Source organism: Ranitomeya imitator, chromosome 10, assembly GCF_032444005.1.
Source record: "Ranitomeya imitator isolate aRanImi1 chromosome 10, aRanImi1.pri, whole genome shotgun sequence".
Taxonomy (NCBI): Eukaryota; Metazoa; Chordata; class Amphibia; order Anura; family Dendrobatidae; genus Ranitomeya; species Ranitomeya imitator.
In genome coordinates, this window is record NC_091291.1 from 94,252,790 (window position 1) to 94,280,182 (window position 27,393).

At 48.4% G+C, this 27,393-nt stretch overlaps 1 protein-coding gene across 1 annotated transcript in view; it reads right to left on the minus strand.

Annotated features, from left to right (window-relative positions):
• TTC34 (tetratricopeptide repeat domain 34) overlaps positions 1 to 27,393 on the minus strand; it is a 200,018-nt gene that overhangs the window by 143,780 nt on the left and 28,845 nt on the right. Inside the window, exon 4 of the mRNA XM_069741241.1 lies at positions 26,343 to 26,509. Coding sequence (XP_069597342.1) covers positions 26,343 to 26,509 — 167 coding nt within the window. The remainder of the gene's footprint in view (positions 1 to 26,342; positions 26,510 to 27,393) is intronic.

The window sequence follows — 27,393 nt, forward strand, 5'->3', positions numbered from 1 at the left end:
GAGCGACTGTTGACTGTGCACACAGCACTTCCAGGCACCAACTGGCGGTGTTAGAGCCCAGGGACAGCAGGAGGAGCAGATTGGAGGTATTGCCGCACACACAGCTGGGGATCAGCTGACGTTACTGAACCCCAATAACAGAGGAGCGACTGTTGACTGTGCACACAGCACTTCCAGGCACCAACTGGCGGTGTTAGAGCCCAGGGACAGCAGGAGGAGCAGAGGAACAGAGTGTAGGCCGAAGCCTGATTGGAGCAAGTTGAAAGGAAACCTTTAACCCCCCCCCCCAAGACGTTTGTAGCTGAAAGAGCCATGTTGTGCAGCACTAAGGATGCAAAAGGAAAAGGTTGCTCTTTTAATTATGCTCCTTGCAAACACCGAAGTAAACACTAAAAATGTGTCCCTTTATACCGTTAAACCGTTCCGGAGGTGCGAATTTCCTTCGTAATGGGACACAGCACAGCTGTCATTCCTATCCCCTTGATGCCGTGCGCTGCCTCCTCAGCGTTGTTTTAAGCTGCCACGGAGCCTGCGCTGTTCTGTTAGCCCTTGGCCATGCCCAATTAGCGCTGCCTGTCTTCTGACATAATTTGGTGTCAGGCTGTCAGTGCCTGTGCGTCCACGCTGCTCCAGATCCCACCTCGCAGTCTCATCTAACGTAATCCCACTGCGGGCCTTGGAACCATGGGCATGCACAGTGCATAACCTCGACTCTCACTCCCCTCCTTCCCTCTTCTTCAGACTGTGCGGTGTCACGGCCGTGGCATGCTAGGGATCAGCTGACGGCGCACAGTCTAAAGAAGGCGGAGGGAAATGAGCGAGAGCCCGAGGGGAAGATATGCACTGCGCATGCCCATGGATCCCAGGCCCGCAGTGTGACTCAATCAGAAGACACTGCGAGGCGGGATCTCGGGCAGCGCGGCCGCACAGGCGCAGCCAGCCTGACACCAAATTATGTCAGAAGACAGGCAGCGCAAATAGGGCATGCCCAAGGGATAACAGAACAGCGCAGGCTCCGTGACAGCTTAAAACAACGCTGAGGAGGCAGCGCATGGCACCAAGGGGGTAGGAATGACGGCTGTGCTGCGTCACATTACGAAGGAAAGTCCCAGCTCCGGGACGGTATAACGGTATCAGTGAACACATTTTATAAGTGTTAAGTTCTGCGTGTGCAAAGAGCTAAAAAAAAAGAGCTACCTTTTCCTTGTGCAGCATTACTGCTGCACAAGATGGCTCTTTCAGTAACAAACGACGGGGGGGGGGGGGGGGGACAGGTTCCCTTACATTTAGGTTGTTGTGCCAGCGTGGCGGTCGCAGGACACATTGCCGGCTACACAGCTGGGGATCAGCTGACGTTACTGAAACCCAATAACACTGGGTCGTATGTTTTTACTGTGCAGCCTGCACTTCTGAGCCGCAACTGGCGGTGTTGGAGCCCAGGAATAGCAGTTCAGGTGGTAGAAAGATGAACACAGCAGGAGACCTGGATGACACCCAATTACTTAATCAGGCAGAGGAGTGGCAAATTCCTGCGAGATCCAGGCCTGGTTCATTTTCAGGAAAGTAAGCCGGTCAACGTTATCGGAGGATAGTCGCATGCGACGGTCTGTTAGTACACCACCTGCGGCACTAAAGACACGTTCCGATAAGACACTAGCCGCAGGGCAAGCCAGCACCTCCAATGCATACTGGCTTAGCTCTGGCCATGTATCCAGCTTAGAGACCCAAAACTTGAACGGGGAAGAGCCGTCTGGGAGTACAGTAAGAGGGCAAGCCATGTAGTCTGTCACCATCTGACGGAACCGTTGCCTCCTGCTGACTGGAGCCGCCGGTGATGGTGTAGACATTTGGGGCGGGCACACAAAAGTGTGCCAGAGTTGTGCCATACTGGGCTTGCCTTGGGCAGAGGCACTGCTTCTGCTCCCTCTTTGGGCAGAGCCTCCCCCACTGCCTCGACGCACTGAGCTGCTTTGTAAAGCACTAGCAGCACTCCTCTCAGTTGGACAGGAGAAGATGATGGAATTCACCAGTGTGTCGTGGTACTCCCGCAATTTACGCTCCCGGGTCAACGCAGGGATGAGGTTTTGGACGTTGTCCCGGTAGCGAGGATCGAGGAGGGTGAACACCCAATAATCAGGCATGTTGAGAATGTGGTCGATGCGGCGGTCGTTTCTCAGGCACTGCAGCATGAAATCCACCATGTGCTGCAGAGTGCCAACCGGCCCAGAAACGCTGTCCCCTGCTTGAGACATGATCTCTGCCCGCTAGTCATCACCCCACCCTCGCTGTACACACTGACCACTGGACAATTGTGTCGCTCCCTCCTCTGGACGGAGCTCTTCCTCCTCCATTGACTCCTCCTCATCCTCCTCACAAATTGGCCCCTGCGTACCCCTTTGTGAGGAACCACGTGGCGCTGACTCTCCAGAAGCTGATGGAAAAGGTGACTCCTCATCCTCCACCTCTTCCACCACATCATCCCTTAACCCTTGCAAAGTTTGCTGAAGCAGGCAGATAAGGGGGACAGTCATGCTGACTAGTGCATCATCTGCACTTGCCATCCGCGTGGAATAATCAAAAGGACGCAAAACCTGGCAGACGTCCTTCATAGTGGCCCACTCTGTGGTTGTGAAGTCTGATCGGCGCTGACTGCGACTTCTTTGCGCCTGATGCAGCTGGTACTCCATAACTGCTTGCTGCTGCTCACACAACCGCTCCAACATATGTAACGTGGAATTCCACCGGGTAGGTAGGTCACATATGATGCGGTGTTCCGGAAGGCGGAATCGGCGCTGCAGAGCAGCAATGCGGGATCTGGCCAAGCTGGAACGCCGCAAGTGAGCACACTCTAGGCGGACCTTGTGCAGCAGGGCATCAAGATCCGGATAGTCCCTCAGAAAACTCTGCACAACCAAATTGAGCACATGTGCCAGACATGGGATGTGAGTGAGGTTGCCAAGGGCCAAAGCTGCCACCAGATTTCGGCCATTGTCACACACTACCATGCCTGGCTGGAGATTCGCTGGCAGTAACCACACATCGCTCTCCTGCTTTATGGCATTCCAGAGCTCCTGCGCTGTGTGGCTTCGATGCCCCAATGAAACTAGTTTCAAGACGGCCTGCTGACGTTTGGCCACGGCTGTGCTCATGTCGGTCATAGGTAAACGTTCACGGGTCCATGTGGGGGTGGACTGTGACGGATCCTGCAGAGAGGAATCAGAGGAACTGGTGTAAGAGGAGGAGTCGATGCGTACAGACTGGATTCCTGCAATCCTTGGAGTGGGCAGGACACGTCCTGCGCCACTCGCACGATCTGTACCTGGCTCAACAACATTAACCCAATGGGCAGTGAGGGAAACATATCGCCCCTGTCCATGCTGACTGGTCCACGCATCGGTGGTGAGGTGGACCTTGCTACTGACGGCGTTCAGTAGCGCATGTTTTATGTTTGCCTCAACATGCCTGTGCAGGGCAGGGACAGCCTGCCTGCTGAAGTAAAAGCGGCTGGGCACCTTGTACTGTGGGACTGCCAATGCCATCAAGTCACGGAAGCTGTCAGTCTCCACCAGCCTGAACGAGAGCATTTCCAGGGACAACAGTTTGGCAATGCCTGCATTCAGAGCCTGTGCTCGGGGGTGGTTGGCCGAGAATGCCCGCCTTTTCTCCCATGCCTGTACTACCGATGGCTGTAGAGTAGACTGGGAGTGTGAGGATGACTGGGAAGGTGGTGCTGTGGGTGGAATTACACAAGGTCTCTGGGAGGAAGCCAAACCAGCTGTGCGTGAGCTGGAGGAAGAGGCAACACGAGCTGAAGAGGTGGTAGCTGCCGCTGTTGGTTGGCCTACATCTTCAGTGTGTTTCTGTAACTCCACCGCGTGCCTGGTCCGCACATGTTTCCACATATTTGTGGTATTGAGGTTGCTGACATTTTTCCCTCTTTTTACTTTATGATGACACAGCTTGCATTTGACAAAACAAATGTCATCTGCAACTGTGTCAAAAAAGGACCAGGCACTGCAAGTCTTGGGAGCGCCCTTTTTGGCTTTGGAAAGAGACAGGCTCCTAACGGGTGCCAAAGTGGAGGCTACAGGCTCCGCAGTCTTCCCCCTCCCTCTCCCTCTTTGGCCCGTAAGAGGAAGCTCTTCCTCTGAGCTGCTCCCACCACCTTCCTGTTCCTCACGCCACGATGGGTCAAGGACCTCATCATCTCCACTACCCTCTGCCACCAACTGCTCCTCCTGGGTAGTCTCAGCAGCACAGTACGCACGAGAAAGCGGCACCTGAGTTTCATCATCAGATGCGTACTGCGCTGTGGTCACCGGAGGCACTGGCCCACCTGCCTCTTCAGAGTCAGAGAGATAAAGCTTTTGGGCATCACTGCACACTGCCTCTTCTTCCATTTCTCCAATGCTGCTTGGCTGGCCCCCTGTTTCCAAGCCAAGAGATTCAGAGAACAGAAGTAGAGACGGCTCCTGTCCTGGGCTCTCTGACTGCCTGGCCAATTTGGCAGGTGGTGAAGAGACAGATGGCTGCTCTCCAGTGCTCTGTGCCTGAGAGGATGTGGCACTAACTGAAGTCGATGCCGAGGCGTTAGCTGCCATCCACCCGACAACGGCTTCAATTTGGTCTTCACGCAGCAGCGGTGCACGGCGCTCTCCGACAAAGCTGCGCATGAAGGACTGTTCCCTGCTGAAACTGAGTGACGACGAGTCACCGGCGCCCGCAGCAGGCACAGAATCACCACGTCCTCTCCCTGCTCCTCTCCCTGCTCCGCGCCCACGCCCACGTGCCTTACTCCCTGCCCTCTTCATCTTGGTTGACAGATAAAGATAAGCAGAAAAGTACTAAGGCCTTAGTGTGCTTATTCCTGTAATGCTCCTCCTAACAGGTGTAAGAAACACTAATGTTGTAAATTGTGGACTAAACTTTATTATTTTTCAAATGTGGCCTACACAAGTGTAAGTTGTGTTTGGTGAACTTAACCTTTTTTTTGGTGCAGATCGGGCTACAGAGCTAGTTTAAATCACACGGAGACCGTGCAGACAGCCGTAAACGGCGCTGCAAGGCCAAGAAACCCTCCTCTAGGTTATCCTATATAGTGTTTTTCCACTATTTAGCTGGATACAAGTGGAAAGACACTAATAGGAATTTTTTTTTTCAAATTTTAAACTGGCTGCACTATTTGAAAAAAAGGAAATTTTTTTTCAAGGTATGAGGCAGTAACGCACCCTGAGCTGAATCCAACCGGCTATGGCTGCACACAGACTACAGGGCGAGCTGGGCTCACACGGAGACCGTGCAGACAGCCGTAAACGGCGCTGCAAGGCCAAAAAACCCTCCTCTAGGTTATCCTATATAGTGTTTTTCCACTATTTAGCTGGATACGAGTGGAAAGACACTAATAGGAATTTTTTTTTTCAAATTTTAAACAGGCTGCACTATTTGAAAAAAAGGAAAATTTTTCTCAAGGTATGAGCCAGTAACGAACCCTGAGCTGAATCCAACCGGCTATGGCTGCACACAGACTACAGGGCGAGCTGGGCTCACACGGAGACCGTGCAGACAGCCGTAAACGGCGCTGCAAGGCCAAAAAACCCTCCTCTAGGTTATCCTATATAGTGTTTTTCCACTATTTAGCTGGATACGAGTGGAAAGACACTAATAGGAATTTTTTTTTTCAAATTTTAAACAGGCTGCACTATTTGAAAAAAAGGAAAATTTTTCTCAAGGTATGAGCCAGTAACGAACCCTGAGCTGAATCCAACCGGCTATGGCTGCACACAGACTACAGGGCGAGCTGGGCTCACACGGAGACCGTGCAGACAGCCGTAAACGGCGCTGCAAGGCCAAAAAACCCTCCTCTAGGTTATCCTATATAGTGTTTTTCCACTATTTAGCTGGATACGAGTGGAAAGACACTAATAGGAATTTTTTTTTTCAAATTTTAAACAGGCTGCACTATTTGAAAAAAAGGAAAATTTTTCTCAAGGTATGAGCCAGTAACGAACCCTGAGCTGAATCCAACCGGCTATGGCTGCACACAGACTACAGGGCGAGCTGGGCTCACACGGAGACCGTGCAGACAGCCGTAAACGGCGCTGCAAGGCCCAAAAACCCCCCTCTAGGTTATCCTATGTAGTGTTTTTCCACAATAGAGCTGGAGACTGGTGGAAAAACACTAATAGGAAATTTGAGAAAAAATGTGCAGCAGGCTGCACTAAGAGCAAAAAAGAACAACTGTGTGAGGCAGTGTGAACCCCCCCTGAGCTGAATACAACCGGGTATATGGCTGCACACAGACTACAGAGTGAGCTGCACACACACACACACACAGAGACCTTGCAGAACGCTGTTAAAACAGCGCTGCAAGGCAAGAGCAAGGTGAACAGTGAAGAACACACAGCGTTTTGCTAAATTAGCCTTTGGAAAGGAAAATAAAGCAATTAGCTAGCTCAACTGGCCCTCAGTTAGAACACAGCGTCCTGTCCCTAACTGAAATCACAGCAGAGTGAGCGCAAAATGGCGGCAGCGCTTTTTTATAGTGCAGAGTGACATCATTTCAGCAGCCAATCCAAGCCTTGCCAGTACTTACATGCCCACCATGCTAAACAGGATGTGCCCACACTTTCATTCATTCCTCATTGGCTGCTGCGTTCAATTTGAATTCTGGGAACTTCCGATTCCGGTATCCGATACGCGGGAAGTATCGGAATTCGGTATCGGAATTCCGATACCGCAAATATCGGCCGATACCCGATACTTGCGGTATCGGAATGCTCAACACTAGTAACCAGGGTAAACATCGGGTTACTAAGCGCGGCCCTGCGCTTAGTTACCCGATGTTTACCCTGGTTACCAGCAAAGACATCGCTGAATCGGTGTCACACACGCCGATTCAGCGATGTCTACGTGGAGTCCAGCGACGAAATAAAGTTCTGGACTTTCTTCCCCGACCAGCGACAGCACAGCAGGGGCCTGATCGCTGCTGCCTGTCACACTGGACGATATTGCTAGCGAGGACGCTGCAACGTCACGGATCGCTAGAGATATCGTCTAGTGTGACAGTACCTTTAAGTAACAAGAAGAAAACAGACATTCAAGTTTACTAATAGTGAAGCCTTTTATAAGATCCCGCATGCGCCTCTTCATCTGTCTCTTAGTTCTTACTTATATAAATTTGGAAGGTTAGCAAGAAGTAGGGGATAAGTAGATTAATGGTAGACAGCTGGATAGACGGGTGATAGATATAATGGATAGACAGATAGAAAGATATGAAATAAATAATATTTGTGATAAAAACGGAAATTTGGCGAAAATTTTGAAAATTTCGCAATTTTCACATTTTTTATTTTTATTCTGTTAAACCAGAGAGTTATGTGACACAAAATAGTTAATAAATAACATTTCCCACATGTCTACTTTACATCAGCACAATTTTGGAAACAACATTTTTTTTTTTTGCTAGGAAGTTATAAGGGTTAAAATTTGACCAGCGATTTCTCATTTTTACAACGAAATTTACAAAACCATTTTTTTTAGGGACCACCTCACATTTGAAGTCAGTTTCAGGGGTCTATATGTCTGAAAATACCCCAAAGTGACACCATTCTAAAAACTGCACCCCTCAAGGTGCTCAAAACCACATTCCAGAAGTTTATTAACCCTTCAGGTGCTTCACAGCAGCAGAAGCAACATGGAAGGAAAAAATTAACATTTAACTTTTTAGTCACAAAAATGATCTTTTAGCAACAATTTTTTTATTTTCCCAATGGTAAAAGGAGAAACTGAACCACGAAAGTTGTTGTCCAATTTGTCCTGAGTACGCTGATACCTCATATGTGGGGGTAAACCACTGTTTGGGCGCACGGCAGGGCTTGGAAGGGAAGGAGCGCCATTTGACTTTTTGAATGAAAAATTATCTCCATCGTTAGCGGACACCATGTCGCGTTTGGAGAACTCCTGTGTGCCTAAACATTGGAGCTCCCCCACAAGTGACCCCATTTTGGAAACTGGACCCCCAAGGAACTTATCTAGATGCCAAGTGAGCACTTTAAACCCTCAAGTGCTTCATAAATTGATCCGTAAAAATGAAAAAGTACTTTTTTTTCACAAAAAATTTATTTTCGCCTCAATTTTTTCATTTTCACATGGGCAATAGGATAAAATGGATCCTAAAATTTGTTGGGCAATTTCTCCCGAGTACGCCGATACCTTATATGTGGGGGTAAACCACTGTTTGGGCACACGGCAGGGCTCGGAAGGGAAGGAGCGTCATTTGACCTTTTGAATGGAAAATTAGCTCCAATTGTTAGCGGACACCATGTCGCGTTTGGAGAGCCCCTGTGTGCCTAAACATTGCAGCTCCCCCACAAGTGACCACATTTTGGAAACTAGACCCCCCAAGGAACACAGACGTTTACAACGCAGAGCCGTGAAAAAAAAAATCATTTTTCTTTCCTCAAAAATGATGTTTTAGCAAGTAATTTTTTATTTTCACAAGGGTAACAGGAGAAATTGGACCCCAGTAATTGTTGCGCAGTTTGTCCTGAGTACACTGATACCCCATATGTGGGGGTAAACCACTGTTTGGGCGCACGTCGGGGCTTGAAGTGAGGGAGCACCATTTGACTTTTTGAATACAAGATTGGCTGGAATCAATGGTGGCGCCATGTTGCGTTTTGAGACCCCTGATGTGCCTAAACAGTGGAAACCCCTCAATTCTACCTCCAACACTAACCCCCCCACACCCCTAACTCTAATCCCAACTGTAGCCATAACCCTAATTACAACCCTAACCACAACCCTAATTCCAACCCTAACCCTAAGGCTATGTGCCCACTTGCGGATTCGTGTGAGATTTTTTCAGCACCATTTTTAAAAATCTGCAGGTAAAAAGGCACTGCGTTTTACCTGCGGTTTTTCTGCGGATTTCCAGTCTTTTTTGTGCGGATTTCACCTGCGAATTCCTATTGAGGAACAGGTGTAAAACGCTGCGGAATCCGCACAAAGAATTGACATGCTGCGGAAAATATAACGCAGCGTTTCCGTGCGGTATTTTCTGCACCATGGGCACAGCGGATTTGGTTTTCCATAAGTTTACTTGGTACTGTAAACCTGATGGAACACTGCTGCGGATCCGCAGCCAAATCCGCACCGTGTGCACATAGCCTAATTCTAAAGGTATGTGCACACGCTGCGGAAAACGCTGCGGATCCGCAGCAGTTTCCCATGAGTTTACAGTTCAATGTAAACCTATGGGAAACAAAAATCGCTGTACACATGCTGCGGAAAAGCTGAACGGAAACGCAGGGGTTTACATTCCGCAGCATGTCACTTCTTTCTGCAGATTCCACAGCGGTTTTACAACTGCTCCAATAGTAAACTGCAGTTGTAAAACTGCAGCAAAATGCGCAGAAAAAACGCGGCAAATCCGCGATAAATCCGCAGCGGTTTAGCACTGCGGATTTATCAAATCCGCTGTGGAAAAATCCGCAGAGGACCAGAATACGTGTGCACATACCGAAACCCTAACCCTAACCGTAACCCTAGTTCTTACCCCAACCTTAGTGGAAGAAAAAAAAAATTCTTTATTTTATTATTGTCCCTACCTATGGGGGTGACAAAGGGGGGGGGGTCATTTAGTATTTTTTTTTATTTTGATCACTGTGATAGGTCACAGTGATCAAAATGCACTTGAAACGAATCTGCCGACCGGCAGATTCGGCGGGCGCACTGCGCATGCGCCCGCCATTTTGGAAGATGGCGGCGCCCAGGAAAGAAGACAGACGGACGGACCACGGGAGGCTCGGTAAGTATGATGGAGTGGGGGGGAGCACAGGGGGGTGGATCGGAGCATGGGGGGGTGGATCGGAGCATGGGGGGTGGATTGGAGCACCAGGGGGTGGATCGGAGTGCAGGAGGGGTGGATCGGATCGGAGCACGGGGGGGGGTGGATTGGAGCACCGGGGGGTGGATCGGAGTGCAGGGGGGGTGGTTGGAGCACGGGGGGTGAGATTGGAGCATGGGGGTGAGCGGACAAGAGCACGGGGGGAGCGGACAGGAGGACGGAGGGGAGCGGAGCTGTGTACCGGACTGATCGGAGGACTGGGGGCGGGATCGGTGGCGGTGGGGGGGCAGACCAGTGTTTCCAGCCATGGCCGATGATATTGCAGCATCGGCCATGGCTGGATTGTAATATTTCACCAGTTTTAATAGGTGAAATATTACAAATCGCTCTGATTGGCAGTTTCACTTTCAACAGCCAATCAGAGCGATCGTAGCCACGGGGGGGTGAAACCACCCCCCCTGAGCTGTAGTACCACTCCCCCTGTCCCTGCAGATCGGGTGAAATTGGAGTTAACCCTTTCACCCGATCTGCAGGGACGTGATCATTCTGTGACACAGCATATGCGTCACAGGTCGGATTGGCACCGACTTTCATGACGCATACGCTGTGTCACAGGTCGGGAAGGGGTTAAATTCCTAATTGGTAAATCAAATAAGCGTATATATATTGAATAGCAAAAGATAAGATCTCAACCCAGTTCGTACAAAAGTGCAAAAAGAACTTTATTTATCACAAATATGACAGCCCCCTGAGAAAGCGATAGCGATACGTGCGTCGGGGCCTCGGCACGACGCACAGGCATCCATATGTTTTTAGACATGGGTATGAGGTCTTTGATTTGTATTTATGTCAGTTTTAACTGACTTTTTCACACGCAGACTCTTGGGGATAAACAGTGTTATGAGTCTGTATTTGATGAGACATGGATCTGGGGTTGATCCACATGGTATATTTATAAAAAATCTTATATTGATCGCAGTTCACACTCATTAGTATATCCCGCTTGGCTCCTCTTAGTTCCCATATGTCTATAGTTCAGGGAATTTAGTACAGTTGTCATGTCATTAGATGTTATTGATTCCTGTTCTAATTATTTTTTACCTGTGTGGTCGCACCATGGTTGCATCGTTATTCTCTGGTTTAAAACGGTGTGTTATTTTCAATATATGTGTGATGTAATTTATTTGTACAATAATCTCTAAATGATCTTCTTCCCCTGATCTATTTCTGATAAATAAAGTTCTTTTTGCACTTTTGTACGAACTGGGTTGAGATCTTATCTTTTGCTATTCAATATATATATGCTTATTTGATTTACCAATTAGGGATTTAAGCTCCCATAGGTTCTCTATTGCTCATCATTAGTGTTGAGCGATACCTTCCGATATCCAGAAGTATTGGTATCGGATTGGATCGGCCGATATCTAAAAAATATCGGATATTGCCGATATCGATACCAATGCACGTCAATGGGACACAAATATCGGAACATAAATAAGCCCTTTCTGTCCTTCTACATCCTGTTCCGGAGGGGGGAAGAGTGTGGGTGGTGCGTGGGTGGACACTGTGCGTGTCTGTGTGGGCTGCCGGGGGTCTGTATGGGCCTGCCGAGGCTCTGTACGGGCCTGCTGGGGCTCTGTATGGGCCTGCCGGGGCTCTGTGTGGGCTGCCGGGGCCCTGTGCAGGCTGCCGGGGCTCTGTGCGGGCTACCGGGGCTCTGTGCAGGCTGCCGGGGGTCTGTCCTAGTGTGCAGGCATCGTCCGATGGAACTACAAGTCCCATCAGACGATGCCTGCTAGAGTGACAGTGATTGACACATTAGCCAATGATGGGACAGTAGTAGTCCCATCATAAGGCTAAAGTGTTGAATGAAAAAAAAAAACAGAAAACAAAAGCATACATACTACATACATACTACATACATACTACATACAGTACATTCATACACTACATACAATACACACATATAGACATACAGTACATTAAACATAGAGTACATACTCACCATTATTTGTCATTTTGATCGCCGAAGCCAGTTTCACCTGTAAAAATATTAAAATAACAAACAACCAATATACTCCCTGTTCGCAGAAATCCAAGAGTGTCACACGATTATCTTCCATGGAGAACGGCAGCATCAGCTGATGCGACCACTCTCCAGGGGCTCCAGGAACTCAATGATGGGAGGAAGGTATCCTCCCACACTGTATTCCTCCGCTGCTGTAAAAAAAAGAATCCCTAGTCTCACTTTTGGCATTGCTGTGTGAGAAATTTTCCCACGCAGTAATTACCATAAAGTGAAACTTTGAACTATAGTAACCTCAGTAATGCACTGCAGGAGCCATTGTCTCCTGTCAGTGTGTCACTGAGGGTCCTATAGAGCAGTGACATCACCCGATGTCACTGTTCTATAGGGAAGATCGTCGTGCGACACTCGTTATAAATTGGACTACGGCGGACAGGTAGTATACGGTTTATTTTTTTACGTTTTTTGCAGACGCTGAAGTATGGTAAGTATGGTTAAATGAAGAATATTAAAATACTTTTTTCCAAAGTAGCTTTTGGCTGGTGGAGCAAGCTGGCAGAGGAGAATCGACAAGCTGGGTCAAAATCAGAAATGGCACTAATCAGTTTAAAGGGGCAAAGGGGCAAAGTCAGGGATAAAGCAAACCAGGTCAGCTATCAGAACAAGAGGAGAATCAACCGGAGTCATCATAAGATTATAACTGGTAACTTCCAGCAGTAATCTGAGAGGTCAGGTAGGGTATGTCGTTGTAGCTTTGGAACAGCAGCGAGTGATTACTCCTGACGATCTATTGGACGCACACACATCCTTTCTCGCTGACTGAGCAGTACCACAAGTTCCAGCCACATCAGTGTCTCTGACTGGTCAGAACCAGCACCTTCTAGAGCTATTGGCCGTGACATTGTCTCCATCACCAGTGCTGCCTGCAGAATGAATATGACATCGCTGGAGCAGGTCCAGGTGGAGATTGGACAAATGCTATACTGCAGGAGCAGACACAGACAGAAGAGGCCCCTGTGCATGGACAGTATCTGGGCCCTTTGCCGTCCTATGGCTCATTATAAGGCACAATTCCACCCACTTTGGAGATGGATATGGCCCCCTTACCTGTTGGACCCCTGTGCACCAACAATATGTTCGCACTCGCTAAACAGTGTCACTACCACCTATCACTGTAAAAATAATATAATATAGAACGTCTAATTAGCAGCGCCACACAACGTCAGCGTAAATACTACCATACAGTGCTTGAAAAATACCACCATACAATGCTCCAATAATAGTAACATAAAGTAATCATACAATAGTTTCATACATGGCGTATACAATGCCAGAAAAAACCCGCTACACACTAATATTGAGACATCTTGTGGTTATGAGCCCGGGTGCCCAGGCAGGGGAAGGTAACACTACCTGGACAGTCGCAGAGGTCGCACAGCCCTAACACCAGCCCTGGGGGGTACCTTCCTGGACTTTCCATTGAACAGTACAACAGTCAGACTGTCCCTATACTGAGAACGTTAATAACAGGAAACAATAGATGGAACTGATGAAAAGGTTTGGGTTTAATGCTCCCATCACACTCCTCCTCTGTTTATGCCCGATGCACTGTATACATTGTATCATAATGGATGATCCTTATCTTGTTGATACAACACAATGAGCAGATTTTCTTCTTGCTGCAAGATCTTTGATTCATGGACCTATTCTGCCAAAGGTGAGACGATGCCAAGATTCAGCGGTTCAGATGCAGCATGGGAAGATCACAGTACGTATTTCAGCGATAAAAAATAATCATTTACCTTGAGAACGCCATTGTTTCTGGTTCCCATAGCTGAGCTGACTGGTCGTTACCATTTATAATACTATTATGAACTCCGGGAACGGTTTAGCACTCACTGAGCTCTTGCTGACGGTCAATTTATCAGTTTGGCTCCTAGTAAAGCTCGAGTAGAAGTCAAGTCCACAATTCAATTGCAAACATAACACAATTTCCATTGTAGAACTTCCAGTGACATGGTGGGGCTGCAGATCAGTCATAGGAAGGTATGACCGACTATACGAAATGCATATAACATTGCATCATCATAGCAATTCTGCCGGTAATCTTCATTAGAAGTATTCTGTGTATACAGCTACTATACAGGCTCCTGATATCACTATCTTCTGTGCATTAGCAAGTATGCAGCACAGTATGCTCCCTCCAGTGGTGGGTGCAGGCCAGTATGCTTCTTCCAGTGGTAGCTGTAGACCAGTATGCATCCTCCAATAATGGTAGCAGGTCACTATGCTCCCTTTAGTGGTGATTGCAGACCAGTTTGCTTCCTCCAGTGGTGATTGCAGGCCAGTATGCATCCCCCAATGGTGGTAGCGGGTCACTATGCTCCCTTTAGTGGTGGTTACAGGCCATTATGCTTTCTCGAGTGGTGGTTGCAGGCCAGTATGCTTCCTCCAATGGTGGTTTCAGGTCACTATACTCCATCTTGTGGTGTTGTAGACCATTATGCACCCTTCAGTCGGTGGTTGCAGGTCACTATACTCCGTCTAGTGATGGTTTCAGGCCAGTGTGCTACCTCTAATAGTGGTTGCAGGTCATTATACATTATTAAGGGCTGCGGAATATGTTGGCGCTATATAAATAAAAATTATTATTATTATTATTATTATTATACTTCATCTTGTGGTGTTGCAGGCCAGTGTGCTACCTCCAATGGTGGTTGCAGATCACTATGCTCCCTCTAGTGGTGGTTACATGCCATTATGCTTTCTCCAGTGGTGGGTGCAGGCCAGTATGCTTCCTCCAGTGGTAGTTGTAGACCAGAATACATCCTCCAATAATAGTACGGTAGTAGGTCACTATGCTCCCTTTAGTGGTGGTTACAGGCCATTATGCTTTTCGAGTGGTGGCTCCGGCCAGTATGCTTCCTCCAATGGCGGCTGCAGGCCAGTATGCTCCCTCCAATAGAGGTAACAGGTCACTATGGTCCCTCCAATAGTGGTTGCAGGTCACTATACTCCATCTAGTGGTGGTTGCAGGCCAGTGTGCTACCTCCAATAGTGGTTGCAGGTCATTATGCTCCATCTTGTGGTGTTGCAGGCCAGTATGCACCCTCCAATAGTGGTTGCAGGTCACTATGCTCCATGTTGTGGTGTTGCAGACCAGTATGCACCCTACAGTGGTGGTTGCAGGTCACTATACTCCATCTAGTGGTGGTTGCAGGCCAGTATGCACCCTCCAATAGTGGTTGCAGGTCACTATGCTCCATGTTGTGGTGTTGCAGACCAGTATGCACCCTACAGTGGTGGTTGCAGGTCACTATACTCCATCTAGTGATAGTTGCAGGCCAGTGTGCTACCTCCAATAGTGGTTGCAGGTCACTATACTCCATCTTGTTGTGGTTGCAGGCCAGTGTGCACCCTCCAATGGTGGTTGCAGGTCACTATACTCCATCTAGTGGTGGTTGCAGGCCAGTATGCACCCTCCAATAGTGGTTGCAGGTCACTATACTCCATCTTGTGGTGTTGTAGACCAGTATGCACCCTCCAATGGTGGTTGCAGGTCACTATACTCCATCTAGTGGTGGTTGCAGGCCAGTATGCACCCTCCAATAGTGGTTGCAGGTCACTATACTCCATCTTGTGGTGGTTGCAGGCCAGTATGCACCCTCCAATGGTGGTTGCAGGTCACTATACTCCATCCAGTGGTGGTTGCAGGCCAGTATGCACCCTCCAATAGTGGTTGCAGGTCACTATACTCCATCTTGTGGTGTTGTAGACCAGTATGCACCCTCCAATGGTGGTTGCAGGTCACTATTCTCCATCTAGTGGTGGTTGCAGGCTAGTATGCACCCTCCAATAGTGGTTGCAGGTCACTATACTCCATCTTGTGGTGGTTGCAGGCCAGTATGCACCCTCCAATGGTGGTTGCAGGTCACTATACTCCATCTAGTGGTGGTTGCAGGCCAGTATGCACCCTCCAATTGTCGTTGCAGGTCACTATACTCCATCTTGTGGTGTTGTAGACCAGTATGCACCCTCCAATGGTGGTTGCAGGTCACTATACTCCATCTAGTGGTGGTTGCAGGCCAGTATGCACCCTCCAATAGTGGTTGCAGGTCACTATACTCCATCTTGTTGTGTTTTAGACCAGTATGCACCCTCCAATGGTGGTTGCAGGTCACTATACTCCATCTAGTGGTGTTGTAGACCAGTATGCACCCTCCAATGGGGGTTGCAGGTCACTATACTCCATCTAGTGGTGGTTGCAGGCCAGTATGCACCCTCCAATAGTGGTTGCAGGTCACTATACTCCATCTTGTGGTGTTGTAGACCAGTATGCACCCTCCAATGGTGGTTGCAGGTCACTATACTCCATCTAGTGGTGGTTGCAGGCCAGTATGCACCCTCCTATAGTGGTTGCAGGTGACTATACTCCATCTTGTGGTGGTTGCAGGCTAGTATGCACCCTCCAATAGTGGTTGCAGGTCACTATACTCCATCTTGTGGTGGTTGCAGGCCAGTATGCACCCTCCAATGGTGGTTGCAGGTCACTATACTCCATCTAGTGGTGGTTGTAGACCAGTATGCACCCTCCAATGGTGGTTGCAGGTCACTATACTCCATCTAGTGGTGTTGTAGACCAGTATGCACCCTCCAATGGTGGTTGCAGGTCACTATACTCCATCTAGTGGTGGTTGCAGGCCAGTATGCACCCTCCAATAGTGGTTGCAGGTCACTATACTCCATCTAGTGGTGGTTGCAGGCCAGTATGCACCCTCCAATAGTGGTTGCAGATCACTATACTCCATCTTGTGGTGTTGTAGACCAGTATGCACCCTCCAATGGTGGTTGCAGGTCACTATACTCCATCTAGTGGTGGTTGCAGGCCAGTATGCACCCTCCAATAGTGGTTGCAGGTGACTATACTCCATCTTGTGGTGTTGTAGACCAGTATGCACCCTCCAATGGTGGTTGCAGGTCACTATACTCCATCTAGTGGTGGTTGCAGGCCAGTATGCACCCTCCAATAGTGGTTGCAGGTCACTATACTCCATCTTGTTGTGTTGCAGACCAGTATGCACCCTCCAATGGTGGTTGCAGGTCACTATACTCCATCTTGTGGTGTTGTAGACCAGTATGCACCCTCCAATGGTGGTTGCAGGTCACTATACTCCATCTAGTGGTGGTTGCAGGCCAGTATGCACCCTCCAATAGTGGTTGCAGGTCACTATACTCCATCTTGTTGTGTTTTAGACCAGTATGCACCCTCCAATGGTGGTTGCAGGTCACTATACTCCGTCTAGTGGTGTTGTAGACCAGTATGCACCCTCCAATGGGGGTTGCAGGTCACTATACTCCATCTAGTGGTGGTTGCAGGCCAGTATGCACCCTCCAATAGTGGTTGCAAGTCACTATACTCCATCTTGTGGTGTTGTAGACCAGTATGCACCCTCCAATGGTGGTTGCAGGTTACTATACTCCATCTAGTGGTGGTTGCAGGCCAGTATGCACCCTCCTATAGTGGTTGCAGGTGACTATACTCCATCTTGTGGTGGTTGCAGGCTAGTATGCACCCTCCAATAGTGGTTGCAGGTCACTATACTCCATCTTGTGGTGGTTGCAGGCCAGTATGCACCCTCCAATGGTGGTTGCAGGTCACTATACTCCATCTAGTGGTGGTTGTAGACCAGCATGCACCCTCCAATTGTGGTTGCAGGTCACTATACTCCATCTTGTGGTGTTGTAGACCAGTGTGCACCCTCCAATGGTGGTTGCAGGTCACTATACTCCATCTAATGGTGGTTGCAGGCCAGTATGCACACTCCAATAGTGGTTGCAGGTGACTATACTCCATCTTGTGGTGTTGTAGACCAGTATGCACCCTCCAATGGTGGTTGCAGGTCACTATACTCCATCTAGTGGTGGTTGCAGGCCAGTATGCACCCTCCAATAGTGGTTGCAGGTCACTATACTCCATCTTGTTGTGTTGCAGACCAGTATGCACCCTCCAATGGTGGTTGCAGGTCACTATACTCCATCTTGTGGTGTTGTAGACCAGTATGCACCCTCCAGTGGTGGTTGCAGGTCACTATACTCCATCTAGTGGTGGTTGCAGGCCAGTATGCACCCTCCAATAGTGGTTGCAGGTCACTATACTCCATCTTGTTATGTTGTAGACCAGTATGCACCCTCCAATGGTGGTTGCAGGTCACTATACTCCATCTAGTGGTGTTGTAGACCAGAATGCACCCTCCAATGGTGGTTGCAGGTCACTATACTCCATCTAGTGGTGGTTGCAGGCCAGTATGCACCCTCCAATAGTGGTTGCAGGTCACTATACTCCATCTAGTGGTGTTGTAGACCTGTATGCACCCTCCAATGGTGGTTGCAGGTCACTATACTCCATCTAGTGGTGGTTGCAGGCCAGTATGCACCCTCCAATAGTGGTTGCAGGTCACTATACTCCATCTTGTGGTGTTGCAGACCAGTATGCACCCTCCAATGGTGGTTGCAGGTCACTATACTCCATCTAGTGGTGGTTGCAGGCCAGTATGCACCCTCCAATAGTGGTTGCAGGTGACTATACTCCATCTTGTGGTGTTGTAGACCAGTATGCACCCTCCAATGGTGGTTGCAGGTCACTATACTCCATCTAGTGGTGGTTGCAGGCCAGTATGCACCCTCCAATAGTGGTTGCAGGTCACTATACTCCATCTTGTTGTGTTGCAGACCAGTATGCACCCTCCAATGGTGGTTGCAGGTCACTATACTCCATCTTGTGGTGTTGTAGACCAGTATGCACCCTCCAATGGTGGTTGCAGGTCACTATACTCCATCTAGTGGTGGTTGCAGGCCAGTATGCACCCTCCAATAGTGGTTGCAGGTCACTATACTCCATCTTGTTGTGTTTTAGACCAGTATGCACCCTCCAATGGTGGTTGCAGGTCACTATACTCCATCTAGTGGTGTTGTAGACCAGTATGCACCCTCCAATGGGGGTTGCAGGTCACTATACTCCATCTAGTGGTGGTTGCAGGCCAGTATGCACCCTCCAATAGTGGTTGCAGGTCACTATACTCCATCTTGTGGTGTTGTAGACCAGTATGCACCCTCCAATGGTGGTTGCAGGTTACTATACTCCATCTAGTGGTGGTTGCAGGCCAGTATGCACCCTCCTATAGTGGTTGCAGGTGACTATACTCCATCTTGTGGTGGTTGCAGGCTAGTATGCACCCTCCAATAGTGGTTGCAGGTCACTATACTCCATCTTGTGGTGGTTGCAGGCCAGTATGCACCCTCCAATGGTGGTTGCAGGTCACTATACTCCATCTAGTGGTGGTTGTAGACCAGTATGCACCCTCCAATTGTGGTTGCAGGTCACTATACTCCATCTTTTGGTGTTGTAGACCAGTGTGCACCCTCCAATGGTGGTTGCAGGTCACTATACTCCATCTAGTGGTGGTTGCAGGCCAGTATGCACCCTCCAATAGTGGTTGCAGGTGACTATACTCCATCTTGTGGTGTTGTAGACCAGTATGCACCCTCCAATGGTGGTTGCAGGTCACTATACTCCATCTAGTGGTGGTTGCAGGCCAGTATGCACCCTCCAATAGTGGTTGCAGGTCACTATACTCCATATTGTTGTGTTGTAGACCAGTATGCACCCTCCAATGGTGGTTGCAGGTCACTATACTCCATCTAGTGGTGGTTGCAGGCCAGTATGCACCCTCCAATAGTGGTTGCAGGTCACTATACTCCATCTTGTTGTGTTGCAGACCAGTATGCACCCTCCAATGGTGGTTGCAGGTCACTATACTCCATCTTGTGGTGTTGTAGACCAGTATGCACCCTCCAATGGTTGTTGCAGGTCACTATACTCCATCTAGTGGTGGTTGCAGGCCAGTATGCACCCTCCAATAGTGGTTGCAGGTCACTATACTCCATCTTGTTATGTTGTAGACCAGTATGCACCCTCCAATGGTGGTTACAGGTCACTATACTCCATCTAGTGGTGTTGTAGACCAGAATGCACCCTCCAATGGTGGTTGCAGGTCACTATACTCCATCTAGTGGTGGTTGCAGGCCAGTATGCACCCTCCAATAGTGGTTGCAGGTCACTATACTCCATCTTGTGGTGTTGTAGACCTGTATGCACCCTCCAATGGTGGTTGCAGGTCACTATACTCCATCTAGTGGTGGTTGCAGGCCAGTATGCACCCTCCAATAGTGGTTGCAGGTCACTATACTCCATCTTGTGGTGTTGCAGACCAGTATGCACCCTCCAATGGTGGTTGCAGGTCACTATACTCCATCTAGTGGTGGTTGCAGGCCAGTATGCACCCTCCAATAGTGGTTGCAGGTGACTATACTCCATCTTGTGGTGTTGTAGACCAGTATGCACCCTCCAATCGTGGTTGCAGGTCACTATACTCCATCTAGTGGTGGTTGCAGGTCAGTATGCACCCTCCAATAGTGGTTGCAGGTCACTATACTCCATCTTGTTGTGTTGCAGACCAGTATGCACCCTCCAATGGTGGTTGCAGGTCACTATACTCCATCTTGTGGTGTTGTAGACCAGTATGCACCCTTCAATGGTGGTTGCAGGTCACTATACTCCATCTAGTGGTGGTTGCAGGCCAGTATGCACCCTCCAATAGTGGTTGCAGGTCACTATACTCCATCTTGTTGTGTTTTAGACCAGTATGCACCCTCCAATGGTGGTTGCAGGTCACTATACTCCATCTAGTGGTGTTGTAGACCAGTATGCACCCTCCAATGGGGGTTGCAGGTCACTATACTCCATCTAGTGGTGGTTGCAGGCCAGTATGCACCCTCCAATAGTGGTTGCAAGTCACTATACTCCATCTTGTGGTGTTGTAGACCAGTATGCACCCTCCAATGGTGGTTGCAGGTTACTATACTCCATCTAGTGGTGGTTGCAGGCCAGTATGCACCCTCCTATAGTGGTTGCAGGTGACTATACTCCATCTTGTGGTGGTTGCAGGCTAGTATGCACCCTCCAATAGTGGTTGCAGGTCACTATACTCCATCTTGTGGTGGTTGCAGGCCAGTATGCACCCTCCAATGGTGGTTGCAGGTCACTATACTCCATCTAGTGGTGGTTGTAGACCAGCATGCACCCTCCAATTGTGGTTGCAGGTCACTATACTCCATCTTGTGGTGTTGTAGACCAGTGTGCACCCTCCAATGGTGGTTGCAGGTCACTATACTCCATCTAATGGTGGTTGCAGGCCAGTATGCACACTCCAATAGTGGTTGCAGGTGACTATACTCCATCTTGTGGTGTTGTAGACCAGTATGCACCCTCCAATGGTGGTTGCAGGTCACTATACTCCATCTAGTGGTGGTTGCAGGCCAGTATGCACCCTCCAATAGTGGTTGCAGGTCACTATACTCCATCTTGTTGTGTTGCAGACCAGTATGCACCCTCCAATGGTGGTTGCAGGTCACTATACTCCATCTTGTGGTGTTGTAGACCAGTATGCACCCTCCAGTGGTGGTTGCAGGTCACTATACTCCATCTAGTGGTGGTTGCAGGCCAGTATGCACCCTCCAATAGTGGTTGCAGGTCACTATACTCCATCTTGTTGTGTTGCAGACCAGTATGCACCCTCCAATGGTGGTTGCAGGTCACTATACTCCATCTTGTGGTGTTGTAGACCAGTATGCACCCTCCAGTGGTGGTTGCAGGTCACTATACTCCATCTAGTGGTGGTTGCAGGCCAGTATGCACCCTCCAATAGTGGTTGCAGGTCACTATACTCCATCTTGTTATGTTGTAGACCAGTATGCACCCTCCAATGGTGGTTGCAGGTCACTATACTCCATCTAGTGGTGTTGTAGACCTGTATGCACCCTCCAATGGTGGTTGCAGGTCACTATACTCCATCTAGTGGTGGTTGCAGGCCAGTATGCACCCTCCAATAGTGGTTGCAGGTCACTATACTCCATCTTGTGGTGTTGCAGACCAGTATGCACCCTCCAATGGTGGTTGCAGGTCACTATACTCCATCTAGTGGTGGTTGCAGGCCAGTATGCACCCTCCAATAGTGGTTGCAGGTGACTATACTCCATCTTGTGGTGTTGTAGACCAGTATGCACCCTCCAATGGTGGTTGCAGGTCACTATACTCCATCTAGTGGTGGTTGCAGGCCAGTATGCACCCTCCAATAGTGGTTGCAGGTCACTATACTCCATCTTGTTGTGTTGCAGACCAGTATGCACCCTCCAATGGTGGTTGCAGGTCACTATACTCCATCTTGTGGTGTTGTAGACCAGTATGCACCCTCCAATGGTGGTTGCAGGTCACTATACTCCATTTAGTGGTGGTTGCAGGCCAGTATGCACCCTCCAATAGTGGTTGCAGGTCACTATACTCCATCTTGTTGTGTTTTAGACCAGTATGCACCCTCCAATGGTGGTTGCAGGTCACTATACTCCATCTAGTGGTGTTGTAGACCAGTATGCACCCTCCAATGGGGGTTGCAGGTCACTATACTCCATCTAGTGGTGGTTGCAGGCCAGTATGCACCCTCCAATAGTGGTTGCAGGTCACTATACTCCATCTTGTGGTGTTGTAGACCAGTATGCACCCTCCAATGGTGGTTGCAGGTCACTATACTCCATCTAGTGGTGGTTGCAGGCCAGTATGCACCCTCCTATAGTGGTTGCAGGTGACTATACTCCATCTTGTGGTGGTTGCAGGCTAGTATGCACCCTCCAATAGTGGTTGCAGGTCACTATACTCCATCTTGTGGTGGTTGCAGGCCAGTATGCACCCTCCAATGGTGGTTGCAGGTCACTATACTCCATCTAGTGGTGGTTGTAGACCAGTATGCACCCTCCAATTGTGGTTGCAGGTCACTATACTCCATCTTTTGGTGTTGTAGACCAGTGTGCACCCTCCAATGGTGGTTGCAGGTCACTATACTCCATCTAGTGGTGGTTGCAGGCCAGTATGCACCCTCCAATAGTGGTTGCAGGTGACTATACTCCATCTTGTGGTGTTGTAGACCAGTATGCACCCTCCAATGGTGGTTGCAGGTCACTATACTCCATCTAGTGGTGGTTGCAGGCCAGTATGCACCCTCCAATAGTGGTTGCAGGTCACTATACTCCATATTGTTGTGTTGTAGACCAGTATGCACCCTCCAATGGTGGTTCCAGGTCACTATACTCCATCTAGTGGTGGTTGCAGGCCAGTATGCACCCTCCAATAGTGGTTGCAGGTCACTATATTCCATCTTGTTGTGTTGCAGACCAGTATGCACCCTCCAATGGTGGTTGCAGGTCACTATACTCCATCTTGTGGTGTTGTAGACCAGTATGCACCCTCCAATGGTTGTTGCAGGTCACTATACTCCATCTAGTGGTGGTTGCAGGCCAGTATGCACCCTCCAATAGTGGTTGCAGGTCACTATACTCCATCTTGTTATGTTGTAGACCAGTATGCACCCTCCAATGGTGGTTACAGGTCACTATACTCCATCTAGTGGTGTTGTAGACCAGAATGCACCCTCCAATGGTGGTTGCAGGTCACTATACTCCATCTAGTGGTGGTTGCAGGCCAGTATGCACCCTCCAATAGTGGTTGCAGGTCACTATACTCCATCTTGTGGTGTTGTAGACCTGTATGCACCCTCCAATGGTGGTTGCAGGTCACTATACTCCATCTAGTGGTGGTTGCAGGCCAGTATGCACCCTCCAATAGTGGTTGCAGGTCACTATACTCCATCTTGTGGTGTTGCAGACCAGTATGCACCCTCCAATGGTGGTTGCAGGTCACTATACTCCATCTAGTGGTGGTTGCAGGCCAGTATGCACCCTCCAATAGTGGTTGCAGGTGACTATACTCCATCTTGTGGTGTTGTAGACCAGTATGCACCCTCCAATGGTGGTTGCAGGTCACTATACTCCATCTAGTGGTGGTTGCAGGCCAGTATGCACCCTCCAATAGTGGTTGCAGGTCACTATACTCCATCTTGTTGTGTTGCAGACCAGTATGCACCCTCCAATGGTGGTTGCAGGTCACTATACTCCATCTTGTGGTGTTGTAGACCAGTATGCACCCTTCAATGGTGGTTGCAGGTCACTATACTCCATCTAGTGGTGGTTGCAGGCCAGTATGCACCCTCCAATAGTGGTTGCAGGTCACTATACTCCATCTTGTTGTGTTTTAGACCAGTATGCACCCTCCAATGGTGGTTGCAGGTCACTATACTCCATCTAGTGGTGTTGTAGACCAGTATGCACCCTCCAATGGGGGTTGCAGGTCACTATACTCCATCTAGTGGTGGTTGCAGGCCAGTATGCACCCTCCAATAGTGGTTGCAGGTCACTATACTCCATCTTGTGGTGTTGTAGACCAGTATGCACCCTCCAATGGTGGTTGCAGGTCACTATACTCCATCTAGTGGTGGTTGCAGGCCAGTATGCACCCTCCTATAGTGGTTGCAGGTGACTATACTCCATCTTGTGGTGGTTGCAGGCTAGTATGCACCCTCCAATAGTGGTTGCAGGTCACTATACTCCATCTTGTGGTGGTTGCAGGCCAGTATGCACCCTCCAATGGTGGTTGCAGGTCACTATACTCCATCTAGTGGTGGTTGTAGACCAGTATGCACCCTCCAATTGTGGTTGCAGGTCACTATACTCCATCTTGTGGTGTTGTAGACCAGTGTGCACCCTCCAATGGTGGTTGCAGGTCACTATACTCCATCTAGTGGTGGTTGCAGGCCAGTATGCACCCTCCAATAGTGGTTGCAGGTGACTATACTCCATCTTGTGGTGTTGTAGACCAGTATGCACCCTCCAATGGTGGTTGCAGGTCACTATACTCCATCTAGTGGTGGTTGCAGGCCAGTATGCACCCTACAATAGTGGTTGCAGGTCACTATACTCCATCTTGTTGTGTTGCAGACCAGTATGCACCCTCCAATGGTGGTTGCAGGTCACTATACTCCATCTTGTGGTGTTGTAGACCAGTATGCACCCTCCAATGGTGGTTGCAGGTCACTATACTCCATCTAGTGGTGGTTGCAGGCCAGTATGCACCCTCCAATAGTGGTTGCAGGTCACTATACTCCATCTTGTTGTGTTGCAGACCAGTATGCACCCTCCAATGGTGGTTGCAGGTCACTATACTCCATCTTGTGGTGTTGTAGACCAGTATGCACCCTCCAATGGTGGTTGCAGGTCACAATACTCCATCTAGTGGTGTTGTAGACCAGTATGCACCCTCCAATGGTGGTTGCAAGTCACAATACTCCATCTAGTGGTGGTTGCAGGCCAGTATGCACCCTCCAATAGTGGTTGCAGGTCACTATACTCCATCTTGTGGTGTTGTAGACCAGTATGCACCCTCCAATGGTGGTTGCAGGTCACTATACTCCATCTAGTGGTGGTTGCAGGCCAGTATGCACCCTCCAATAGTGGTTGCAGGTCACTATACTCCATCTTGTGGTGTTGCAGACCACTATGCACCCTCCAATGGTGGTTGCAGGTCACTATACTCCATCTAGTGGTGGTTGCAGGCCAGTATGCACCCTCCAATAGTGGTTGCAGGTCACTATACTCCATCTTGTGGTGTTGTAGACCAGTATGCACCCTCCAATGGTGGTTGCAGGTCACTATACTCCATCTAGTGGTGGTTGCAGGCCAGTATGCACCCTCCAATAGTGGTTGCAGGTCACTATACTCCATCTTGTGGTGGTTGCAGGCCAGTATGCACCCTCCAATAGTGGTTGCAGGTCACTATACTCCATCTTGTGGTGTTGTAGACCAGCATGCACCCTCCAATGGTGGTTCCAGGTCACTATACTCCATCTAGTGGTGGTTGCAGGCTAGTATGCACCCTCCAATAGTGGTTGCAGGTCACTATACTCCATCTAGTGGTGGTTGCAGGCCAGTATGCACCCTCCAATAGTGGTTGCAGGTCACTATACTCCATCTTGTGGTGTTGTAGACCAGTATTCACCCTCCAATGGTGGTTGCAGGTCACTATACTCCATCTAGTGGTGGTTGCAGGCCAGTATGCAGCCTCCAATAGTGGTTGCATGTCACTATACTCCATCTTTTGGTGTTGTAGACCAGTATGCACCCTCCAATGGTGGTTGCAGGTCACTATACTCCATCTAGTGGTGGTTGCAGGCTAGTATGCACCCTCCAATAGTGGTTGCAGGTCACTATACTCCATCTTGTTGTGTTGCAGACCAGTATGCACCCTCCAGTGATGGTTGCAGGTCACTATACTCCCTCTAGTGGTGGTTGAAGGCCAGTGTGCTAGCTTCAATAGTGGTTGCAGACCAGTATGCTCTCTCCAGTGGTGAATATAGGAAGACAGTAGTTTAGTATTTTGGTATCTATTTCAGAAAAATCCACACATAATTTTATACTGAAAAAGCTGGTGTTAAAGGTGAAAGATTTATTTATGCTGAACTTTAAAGTTACCTTCTGCTGGTTCATTGTCATGTACAGTAAACCCTTTCCACACAACGCCTCCACGTTGTCAGGTTCCTCTTTGAGAACTTTATTGAAGTCATATATGGCTGTTTTCTTCTGTCCCAACTGCCCGTAACATCTGGCTCTGGCAAGCAAAGAGTCTCTGGCATGCCCCCCTAAGACACAGTTAAAAATAAAAAGAAATACCAAGTATGTTACATGAAGAAATGTTATCTCTTTACCCCTGACATTACACTCAGAAATGAATGCGATGTGCTCTGCTGGGTCACACAGATGTGAACGCCATTTACTTTATGGTCTTCAGAGCACCTGCACCACAGGACATGAGGAGAAGACATCAGAATTAATAATTAATTGTTTCCATCATATGATACTTGCAGAAAATATGTGAAATTTCACACACTACTTTACTTATTATTATTATTACTATTATTATCATTAATAACATAATGAGATTACAATGATGATAATGCCAACTAACACAAATATTGATACTAATAATAATAATATGACAAAATATAAAAAAGTAAAATGAAAGTTTTAAAAACAAATTGAAATAAAAGTAACTTAGCAAAATTATACAATTGCTCTAAAGGTAATATAAAAATGTAGAATAAAATAATGACAGTAATAATTATGCTTATTAAAGTTGCTACTATACTCTACTGTGTAGTGAAACATGTAATTTTACATTATTTTAAATATACTGTATTTTTTTTCATTAATGATTAAAAACTAAAACTAACTACAAAAAAAATTCTTCTGTTTCATACAAATAGTAGGGATCCAAAGAGTAAAATTTCTACTTGCAGAGAGTGACGTGTCAAGCCTGACATACTAATGTGAGGAGACTTTTAAGCCTTGCAATCCTCCTCTGGGAAATTAAATATGCACATTGTCTTTTCAGAAAGGAAGACGACTAGAACTTGCAAGTGAAAACTGTGAGATGTGGTTTTGGCAAGGTGAGAGGCGTCTGATGGGGATCCAAAGGGTAACATTCAAGCTTGACATGCTAAGGTGAGGACACTTTATAGTCCGC